The sequence below is a fragment of the Hydra vulgaris genome, chromosome 13 (assembly GCF_038396675.1).
Source record: "Hydra vulgaris chromosome 13, alternate assembly HydraT2T_AEP".
NCBI lineage: Eukaryota > Metazoa > Cnidaria > Hydrozoa > Anthoathecata > Hydridae > Hydra > Hydra vulgaris.
This window is the reverse complement of record NC_088932.1, coordinates 4,958,441-4,970,232: the sequence shown is the minus strand read 5'-3', so window position 1 is coordinate 4,970,232 and position 11,792 is coordinate 4,958,441. Positions and strand designations below refer to the sequence as shown.

The 11,792-nt window shown below is 26.9% G+C and overlaps 1 protein-coding gene across 1 annotated transcript; it reads right to left on the bottom strand.

The window, feature by feature from the left end:
* Positions 1 to 212: 212 nt before the first annotated feature.
* On the bottom strand, positions 213 to 5,476 carry LOC136089558 (uncharacterized). The gene is made up of 9 exons (XM_065815609.1): positions 5,370 to 5,476; positions 4,227 to 4,387; positions 3,926 to 4,036; positions 3,667 to 3,813; positions 3,158 to 3,384; positions 2,667 to 3,079; positions 2,290 to 2,537; positions 1,981 to 2,156; positions 213 to 1,852 (listed from the first exon to the last, which is right to left on the bottom strand). Exons 3-9 carry the CDS (start codon positions 3,956 to 3,958, stop codon positions 451 to 453), a joined length of 2,646 nt encoding a protein of 881 aa, XP_065671681.1. The 5' UTR covers positions 3,959 to 4,036; positions 4,227 to 4,387; positions 5,370 to 5,476; the 3' UTR covers positions 213 to 450.
* Positions 5,477 to 11,792: the final 6,316 nt, after the last annotated feature.

The window sequence follows — 11,792 nt, the reverse complement described above, 5'->3', positions numbered from 1 at the left end:
GTTCACAAACACGATGAAACCAACATTCACATTTTCCACATTGCACCATATGCCTAAATGTATTAACACATAAAAAACAGTAAAAAAAAAGTGAATAAAAGTAATGTGTAAATAAAATAAAAGTAATACGTGTGTGTGTGTGTGTGTGTGTGTGTGTGTGTGTGTGTGTGTGTGTGTGTGTGTGTGTGTGTGTTTGTGTGTGTGTGTGTGTGTGTGTGTGTGTGTGTGTGTAACTAGTTAGATTGAAAAGCTAAAACATAATTTAAATAATTCACTTATTTATCTTTGACAACTTTATCAGAAGCCATCCAAATTTGCCGACATACGCAATAAAGAGTAAAATTAAATTCTTTTTCTTTGCAAAACCTAGTCAATTTTCCAGTCTTTGGAAACTCATTTAAGTGGTTTTCTATAACACTTTTAAATAAATGGTTTCTCATTTCATCATTTTCAAATGAAATGTAGTGTGGATTTGAGCTGGTACAAGCAATGTGCTGTGCAAACGCCAATGCAAACAAACCACAGTCTACACCATTTGTTTGTTGTTGCACAGGTAAGACTCGTACTTTCAAACTGTCTTTGGTGCACTGCATTATTGCACAAATTTGTCTGACAACAAAATTTGTCTGACAACATATTTTTGCCCTTAAACATGCTGTCTAACAGAAATACCTCACCTTCAGAGCACCCAAAAGTGCTTACTGTCAGCCAGTGTACATCACCATCATGTAATACCTGTACAAAGGAGTCCTTTACCACACAAAATGACAAATTTTGCCCCAAAACTGGATCCTGCAGACCAGAAACACCAGTTATCATTTTTTGTACCGAATGGATGACATTGTCTGACAACATCTGATGGTTTGTAATATCATTCATATCATCTGATGAGAGTTTTGTCTTAGGAAGTAAAACCAGTTTTTCTACTAAATGTTCATCATTATTATGTGAAATAACTATCTCATGATCAACAACAAACCTTTCTTTGTTTACAGGCTCATCAACAATTTTATGTTCAATCGAGTCAACTAAGTAACTCTCTGCTACTATAAACACTTTAGAAGCATTTGATGTTTTTTCTTTTTGTGATCCAACACGCTTAGTTTGAGCTTTTATTGGTTTCCGTACAGGAATAGAAATATGTTTTTTGCTTAATTTATTATTTGTTTGAGTGACAGGAATCCCAGATTCTCTTACTCTTCCTTTGTTTAGTTTGTCTATTAGAGTGGAAAGAGTTTTATGTAACATCATTAGTTCATCAGAGTTTGCCTCAAATTCAAATGATAAGTTCTTAATAGTATTAAGCATCTCCCTAACATCGACACCAGAATAAATGGGAATATGTTTTTTACATATGTCATTCTGATCTTCTACAGTTGTATTTTTTTTTAAAGACAAAGATGACTCTTTTAAAGGTGAAAGCGACTTAGAAAAATTAAAAGGTTTTTTTTCATGGAATATATCATAGTTATCTTCATCTAAATTTAAGAATGGAGAATTTACATAAAGTTTTGATAATGTATTCCATGACCAAGCAGGATACTTTTTGAATATAGCAAAAAAATGTTTGCAGGGATAGCCTGTTGATATCCAATCATAACAAGTACATTTTGGCATAATATTTTCATCACCAAAATGCACAAAGTATTTTGTAGAAGAATCAATGGTACTAGATACAGTAAAGATAACATGTTTCATCATTACAACTGTGTTCAAATCCATATAATCAGCAGTAGATTTTCGCAACAAGCAATGCTTAACTAAACTACGAGGGCGATTATATAAATATTTTGGCACCCAGCAGCCATATCTCCTGTATCTTGCATCCATTTTGAAGTTGGCATCAGTGTAGCTAAATTGAATAGATAAAACTTTATAAAAATAAAAAGATTATATTAATATCATTACTGTGAACTTTTAAATTGACAATAGTCCCTTTTAAACATCAGTTCATTGACTTAACTTTTCTTTTAAACTAACCTTTTTAGCTTATCAGTGAAGAATTCTTCAATTAATAAAGTTAACATGCCTGTCAAAGAAGAGTTGTTATATTTCTTTAAATAGCAATACTTAAATGACTCATTTTGTCTTTCAACACCATTGTTTGTGTTGCAATTAATTAGAAGACGATTTTGCCTATACCACCAGATCCATCTCTAACCAATAAGAAAGAAATTCTACTTTTACATACCTCACCTTAAAATAATACAAACCAAACCAAATGATTGCCACAAAATGTATTCTCAAATAAAGGTTTAATTATTTAAACTCATGCTTAATAATAAATACCTTTTTTATAGGCATCCAATACATTTCAACATAATGTTTTAATTTAGAAAAACCATCTTGACACCAAAAGTCAGAAAGCTCTAACGCTTTTATAGCATCTACTTCTTCTTCACAAGATCTTGACCAAGCTATACATCTTAACAATTTTAAAATATCTTCTTTTTTACTAAAACAACCATTGGAAGTTTTTTTTATCCAACGATCCCATGCCTGTTCTCTATGAAAGTCGCAGATGAATACTTCACGCCCTAATAAGAGAACAAAATTTTATTTAAAATGATTATGAACTTAAATCGCATGAAATATAAAAAATGATTCCTTTAAAGAAGTTAATAACTTAAAAATTAAATAAGTAAATACAGATTGGAAAAACAAACCAATAAAAACAGATTCCAAAGCACGTATCTCCTCATTACAGTAGTCAGTCATGCAGTATAAAGGTTGAAAATCAAGATTCCAAGACTTGATGACATTAAGTGCTTTTTTTATTGTATCAAAAGTTTCACTTTCAGATACAAATGTTGCAACTATTTGAAAATCAACATTAGTTTTAACAACTAAGAAAAACAATGGTAATGAATATCTAGTGGTCTTATATGTTGCATCTAAAAACACCATTTCATTATCATATTTATTTAGAAGTTTTTTTTGCCAACCAGCTTGATAAACAAACAACAGCTCATCCTTACTATGACTTCTTTTTGGATGGTAATGTATTTTGACAGTGGCGTCAGAAACCTTCCACTCATTTATTTTGTTTTCTAAACAATCTTGATCAATGTTTGAGAATCTGAAAAATTAATAAATCAAAAAACTTTTTGATAATATGAAACATCTAAAAGTACTAAAAATTAAATAAAAAAATTACCTAAGCTTTTGACGTTCAATGACTATGTGTGTACGAATGATATTATTTTTTGGATAGAACCTTCTGTTGTTAGAAGGAGGCAAATCTTTTTTTCCAAACATATCACTAACCATAATTTTTAAAAGCCTCTTCATCTCACATACAGTGAGATGTGAAATGCCTTGTTTCACAAATTCAGAAATCTTTGTTGACAACCGATGGTCAATTTTCTGAGACAGGAGTTCACTCTAAAAATAGTATTGAGTAACACAAAATGTAACTACTTATCTGCATTAGTACTACTACATCAATAAATAAAACAGTAGCAAGATATGAAAGGTACATATTATTACGCACAAATAATATAAAATTAGTTATAACTTTGTACATGTATAAAAATCATGCTTAGCATTACTACTAGCATTACAATATGAAAAATATGTTTCAAAAATATAGTAATAATAATAATAAAAAGAAGAATTAATGATTAACACAGTTTGCAATATAGTATCAAAGCGCAAAGCAATTACTTTTCCAAGTGGATGATTTCGGTGACATAATAGGCAGTCTATTTCAACTTTAATTTTTCTACAAAATACAAAAGTATTATGCTTCATCAAAGAATTTCGAATATCTCTTGATACTTGGTTTTTGTAATAATTTGTCATGTTGACAAACTGAAAATAAAATGACAGAATTGATCATTCTTTTTATTGTTATAATTTTTCTAACAACGATAGATTCATTAAAAATGTGACTAAAAAAAAAAAATGCTGTTTTGTAAAATACCTTTAAACTAGTAAAATATACGATCTCTTTCATGTTAACTTTTGCAGGACATTCAAACTTCTTGGTGTCTTGAATAATCACATATTCACCTCTGTACCAATGATCAAACTTCTGTAATAATAATAACAATAATAATATCATATTATTATTATTATTATTATTATTATTACTACTACTATTATTAGTTGTAGTAGTAGTAGTAGTAGTAGTATAATAAACATAAATATCTTTAATTTAAAGAATTTTAAGTGAAATTAAAGAACATTTGTTACAATAATAAATAAGACTATTTAATTGTTACTTTTTGATTTTCTTTTGCATCGATATACTTTTGCTTAGCATTAGAATTCCAATCAACGCCATGATGACAATCAAACCTTTTTGATGACAAAACAACATAAAGCGTATTAAAAAATTCTGGGGATGTTTCCCTTAACACTTTGTGCTTGTGTGAAAATATATCTAAAAAATGAAACAAAAGTTATTCAAAAATGTATTTATATAATATTAAACTCATTAAGCTTTAAGCAGTTGAAAACAAATATTTAAAGAGAAATGGAATCATTAGGGTGTCTGTCTAAGAGTTGCTCAACTGCTTTTTAATAAGATGAAAAGGTTAACAGTTTACTTTTATCTCATCAATACACAGTTTAGTCTGTCATTCAAAAGTCATTCAAAGCTTTCATTGACCTCCCTGATTGAAAACCAGTTTTAAAAGCATATTGGATTACATGAGGTTGCAACTTTTAGTTTTAGGAAGTTTAGGAAATTCTTGTTGCTCACACTGCTTTTTAATAATATCAAGAGGTCACCATTTTACTTTTGGGCCATCCACACACAGTTTCGTCAGATTTATGCAATTGATTGTTGCCAAAGATGTTGTACTCAAGTAAATTTTTTGGGTGGCCCAAAATTTGAGTCAAAGTATTTGTATTCAGCATGATTTAGATTGCTATTCCAAAATCAAATATTTAGATCCATTTGAAAATTTTGAAAAGAACCATTTAAAGATTTCCTGATATTTTCTGTTAAAAGTGTAAACAATGCTAAAGACCAAAACTAATAACTAAATTTTTTTTAGAATAAAACTTAAATTTTTTTCATAATGATTAAATATTAATATATTTGAACAATCTTTTGAGCGATATGATTTTTAAAATAGTAACCTAAAAAAAGAATATTAATACAAAATTAAAAAATTCCCTGACTTTCCCTGATTTTAAACGAAAATTCCCTTGACTTTCCCTAAACTCCCTGATTTGGTGGCAACGCTGTATGAACTGTTTATTATTTAAACTGTATAGATATAACCATAAGCTGTAAACACAGTAGAGACAAAAAACTCCATAAATTTGAATAACTGATTATTGCAAAGTGTATATCACAACTTAAATAAAGTAACTCTGAACTTTCATTTAGTTTACATTGTTCCAAAACTTTTTACCTGTACTACCAAAATCCTTTGGAGTTGAAAAAGCAGCAAAGCGAACAGTATTATCTATCTCATAGTTATGAAGACACTGATTGGCTTCTTTAACCGAATCACATATGAAGATATCACTTTTACCTGAAATGTGAAGATCTTATTAATTTCAAAATAAATGCAAAGAAAATATTGTAGAGCAAATAATAACTAAAAATCTTGCAAACTTGAAATTTTTGTTGGTTCATTAACAGAGAGAAGATAGTGTTCAGCTTCTTCGACAGAATTGTAAATACAAACCGTTTTTTTATCTAAAATTTGAATTTGCATAAGTCAAAACCATAATTACTTTGAATGTTTTTGATATAAGTAAAAATTAAATATTCAAAAAAAAAAAAAGTTAAACAAATCACCCTGAAGACTTAAATCATCTTTTGCCTCATTATTTGATATGTCTGAATCATCGTAATCTGATACATCTGAACTAATAACGTAATGATAAAAATTGATAACAATATTATCGTAATCAATAATTAATATTATTATTATAATATTATAATAATACTACTAAAATTATATGATTATTATAATATTATTATTATAAATGTTATTATTGATTATTAACCTACTAATAATAATAAATAATAAATTACTGCTATTTATTTTATTTACATTAATCAATTAATCAATATATTCTGAATTACATGATTTTACAATTCAAGGATGTTTACAAATAGTATAATTACTAATGATTTGTAAACACCTAATAATAATGAATAAGAGTAAAATAATAACAACTATAAAAATCATAACGTTAACAATAATAATAACATTAATAATAACTATCATAATAAAAATGGTATTAATAACAATAAAAATAATGGTATTAATAAAAATAATGATATTAATAAAAAAATGATATTAATAAAAAATGACAATATTAATAAAAATAAAGGTAATAGCAATAATAACAATGATAATAATAACAATGGTATATTTAAATATATCTATACTTATACACGCACACATACATACATACATACATACATACATACATACATACATACATACATACATACATACATACATACATACATGTCACACATACGCTTATATATATACACATAAACACACATACATCCATACACATACTCACATACAAACATATATATATATATATATATATATATATATATATATATATATATATATATATATATATATATATATATATATTATATATATATACTATATATATTATATATATATATTATACATATATATATATATTTATATATATATATATATATATATATATATATATATATATATATATATATATATATATATATATTTATACACACACACATACGCATATAAACGTATACATACGCACATACATCACATACATACATATACATACACACAACACACATACATACACATATACACACACATTATACACGTACCCATACATATACCCACACATGCATACGTACATACACATTCAATTATTGTACAAGGACGACAAAAAAGCTGTACAAAAATGTAAAGATTCTTAAAAAAAAAAAGGCATAAAATAAAAAATATATACATAAGAGAGTATTTTTTAATAAGACTATTAACAGTGATATATTGCTTTTATTGGAGTTATTATTCTAGTAGCTATCCAAATATTGTTTTTTTAATCTATTGAGAAAATTATAACGAGAAATTGAGTTTTCGGTTTTTCTCTTTTCAAAGAATGAGGGAGATTGTTCCAAGCATTGGTGCACTAATGTTTAATTGATTCGCTGCCAAATTTTATTGTCCTAGTATGTTCTACAAAGATATTGTTGCATGAAGAGGATCATGAAGGAGGAAGTGAGAATGTTTAAGTTTAACTATAAATAACCAAATTATAACTGATAATGCCCTAATCACTAACTCATTTAATGACTATTTTTCCACAATTGCAGAAAATCTTTCTAAAACAATCATCTCTCCTAAGCATAACTTTAACCACTACCTTAAAAATACTCCTTTTATATAACCCCTGTTACACCACAAGAAATAAATGATTATATATCCAGTATGAACCCTAGAAAAAGCACTGATCCTAATAGCATTCCTACTCAAATATTGATCTTAGCATCGAAAGATTTAAGCTACCCTTTGAGCATTATGATGAATAAATCATTCGAAATTGGAGTGTTTCCTGACTTGTTTAAAGTTGCTGAAGTTGTACCTATTTTTAAAAGTGGATCCAAACTAGATAATTGTAACTATCAACCTATATCTTTACTTTCAAATATTGGCCAACTAATTGAAAGATTCATGTTTAACAGACTAGAAAACTTTTTAAATCAATCTAATAGTTTCTATAGCCTTCAATTTGGCTTCCGCAAAAAGCACTGTACAAATCAAGCACTCATTGATATAAATGTGACAATACGTGAAGCTCTGGATCAAAAATAGTTTGCTGCTGGAGTGTTTGTTGATTTGCATAAGGCGTTTGATACTGTTGATCATGAGATTTTGCTGACTAAATTAAATCATTATGGTGTCAGAGGAGTTGCTCTCAAATGGTTCAAGTCGTACCTGTATATGCGCTCTCAGTTTGTAAGCATTGGAAACACTTCCTCCAATACTAGGTTTACATGTATTGGTGTTCCACAAGGTTCAATCTTAGGTCCTCTACTCTTCCTCGTTTATATAAACGATCTGCACACATGTGTAAAGTTCTCCAAAACATATCATTTTGCTGATGATACCAATCTTCTTATTGTTAGTAAATCTCTTAAAAAACTAAATAAAAATCTTAATTATGACCTCACATGTTTGGTACAATGGCTACAATCAAACAAAATTGTACCAAGTCTGAAATAGTTATCTTTAAATCTCAAAGCAACAAAATTACAAAAAAACTTAATTTCAGAATAAGCGGTAAAAAAATTAATACTATATATAATATCAAATAATATAGGCATTATATTAAATGAAAGTCTATTGTTTCACCGACAAGTAAAAGCAATATCTTCCAAACTAAGTCGAGCTAATAGAATGCTTTCCAAAGTAAGGCATTTTGTCAACTACGAAACATTGATAAATATTTGGCATGTTATATTTAATTCCCACCTAAGGTATGGCTGCCAAATTTCATCTACTCATCTTAAAAATCTCATAAAACTTCAAAATAAATCTATACGAATAGTTCATTTCCAGCCAAGTAATTTTAATACAGACTTATTGTATAGTTTATCAAATATCTTGAAGTTAGATGAACTCATCTTTTTTTTAAACTGTGTTTTTGTGTGGGATATCATTTATAATACCATGCCTATTGCTTTCAACAACTATTTTAAATTCACAAGTGATATCCATAGTTACAAACTTAGCACAATATCTTGTTATAAACTAGCTCTACCTTCAAAAAAACTAGCAAATATGGTATTCAATCAACTAAATACCAATCAATTCACTCTTGGAACTCTCTGCCACTTTCAATAAAAATAAATCTCCCAAACATTACTAGAAATGCTTTCATTGCCAATATCAAAAAATTTATCCTTCATAAAAATACTCAATAAAATTCTAACACAGCATTTTCACTATCTTATATCTTCAATTAATTCTGTCTATTATTCTAAAATATAACAGCTTTTAGTTTTCCCGAGTTTTCTCTTTTTGAAACTACCACAAAATGCTATTTGAATTTATATGTATCATATATGCTACTATGGACTTTTTAAGTATACATTGTTACCAATATATATATATATATATATATATATATATATATATATATATATATATATATATATATATATATATATATATATATATATATATATATATATATATATACATATACATATATATATGTATATATGTATATGTATATATATAGCTCGAGTCTTCTGCGGCTGAAAATTCAGCCTCTCTAAACGTTAATAAATTGCTTCTGCGGCTGAAAATTAACGCATGCGCAAATTTCACACTTTCTACTGTTTGTTTTGATTTCAAGTTTTGATTTTTGAGCGACATTTAAACTTGTGACTTGATTAGTGACGAAGTCAAAAAAAAAATGTGTTACAAGTTCTGTCAACAAAAAAGATTGTAAGAATTTGAATTAAAGAATGAATTAATTATAATTTAGCTAACTACAAGAAGCAGTTTTTTATGTTAGCAGTATTAATGGATTTAATCAACTGAAATTATTTAAAAGTTGTAAAAAAACTAGTTTTTTTACAAATTGGAATCAATTCTAAAACATAAAAATGCTTGATCGTAATCACTCATAAATATAAAAGGATGGAAAACCATAATAGCACACTTGTTTGGCACATTACTAGCCTTTAGAACCTTATTAAAATTTTATAAAATTATGAAAAAAAAAATTTTCAATTTATGTAAACTACAAATACTTTTAAATGAAAAGTGTTTTATTGAATTGACACAACACAAAACTTGTCTTTCTGATCTATAGAGCATTATATACAAATGTTTTTATGAATAACATCTTTATGATTCTGCAAAAGGTATAGAAAAATTCTTAAAAATTTTTCATTTATATAAATAGTAAATCCAATAACTGAAGAAGTAAAGAAACCTGATTTAGGTACTGTATTAACATATTTTAAACATTATACAATGGTGTTTTTTATAAATAATATATTTATAATAATTTTATATTATGATATCTATAATACAAAATTAACTTTATATAAACAGTAAACCAAAGGTTTACTATTTATATAAAGTTGTTGTGAATTGACCTATCTTAAGTACGTCTTTTATTACTTTTAAACATTAAACAATTGAGTCTTTGTAAATAAAATTTTTGATTTAAAAGGTATAGAATAAATATTAAAACATTTTAATATAAATAGTAAATCAAATAATTGAGGAAGTAAAGAAACCTGACTCACATACTGTTTTAATTAATTTTAAACAATATTCAATAATGTTTTTGTAAAAATATGTACTATAAATTAAAAAAACAATTTATATTTATTTAAAGAAAAGAAACCTGCCTCAGGTATGTCTTTTTATTTGTTGTAAACATTAAAAATATGATATTTTTACTATAACACAAATTTTTTATCACAAAAATTTATGGTATATTTATTACAAGTTTATTTCATATAAATAGTAAATCCAGTAATTAAAGAACTAAAGAAATCTGACTAAGATATTTTTTTAACCTGATTTAAACATTATACAATAAATTTTTTAAGAATCATATAATTATAAAAAACTTTTTCATTTTATATAAAGTTTCAACTTTATATAAATTGTAAACCAAACAGTTGAGAAAGTGAAGTAACCTGATAAAACCTGAACCTGAAAAAGATGACGTTAAGCCTGTTTATATGAGAAGATTAAAATCAAAAGTTGTGAGTAGGCCTGACCCTATTCTTGTTGAACTTTCTGATTTAAGTATCAGACATCCCGTTCTGTTGGCTGCAAAAAAATTTGACAAATGGACTTTATATTAAGGAGGGAGAGACCCTTTCGACATGGCATATGTGGGAATCAAGTACCAAGATTTAAAAAGTCTTTCTAATCAAGCACAATCCCAAAACAGTTCAGTGTTTTTGAATTCATTAAACATATGGCTCCTAAAGAAACTTTGAAATCCATGTACTTTAATGTAACATCTTTAGAAGATAAATTTGAATCTTATTGGTGTTAGCAAAACTTGGTTTAAAAATTTTTCGGTTGTTAACATAAATGAATATAATCTTTACAGCAAAGACCGATGTGATGGTAGAAGTGGAGATGGTGTATGTCTTTATGTTGATAATTCGATTGATTCATATGAAATCAGTGAAATTAGGTTACTTTGGTTCATGCAAAATTGAATAAGTATGGATTGTCGTGTATTTTGGTAAGAAAAGCCTAATTTGTTGTCTGTATAGGCTGAGTGATTTTATTGATATGGTTGATTTTGATTTAGTTTTTCAAGAAGGAATTGATAAGAGAGGATTTAAAGATGTTTTGATAATCGGAGATTTAAATTTTCTGTCAATCTGTTGGTCTAATGGTAGTGCATCTTCAATCAAAAACAAAAATGACATTGAGCAAAAATTCATAAATCTGTCAAACGAAGCCTTTTTATATCAACATGTAAATATCCCTACATTCCAAATGTTAAATGAATTCGCATCAATTATGTTAGCTGTAATTTTTCCAACTGAATCTGGCAACATGTTTGCAGTAGAAAAGAAATCTCGTGCTAGGAAATATTGACAAGGGGCATATGATTATCTTTTTTTGATTGCTATTTAAAAAATAAAGTAAGTACTTTCAAAAGACAGATTTGTAAATTCTTTTACAAAAAAGTAAAATTTGATAAAATATCACAATTCATTTTAAATGTTGACTGGGTCAATTTATTTGAGAATAAACAGGTCCAGGATATTATTAGTTCTATTTATTATACCATCGTATAATAAATAA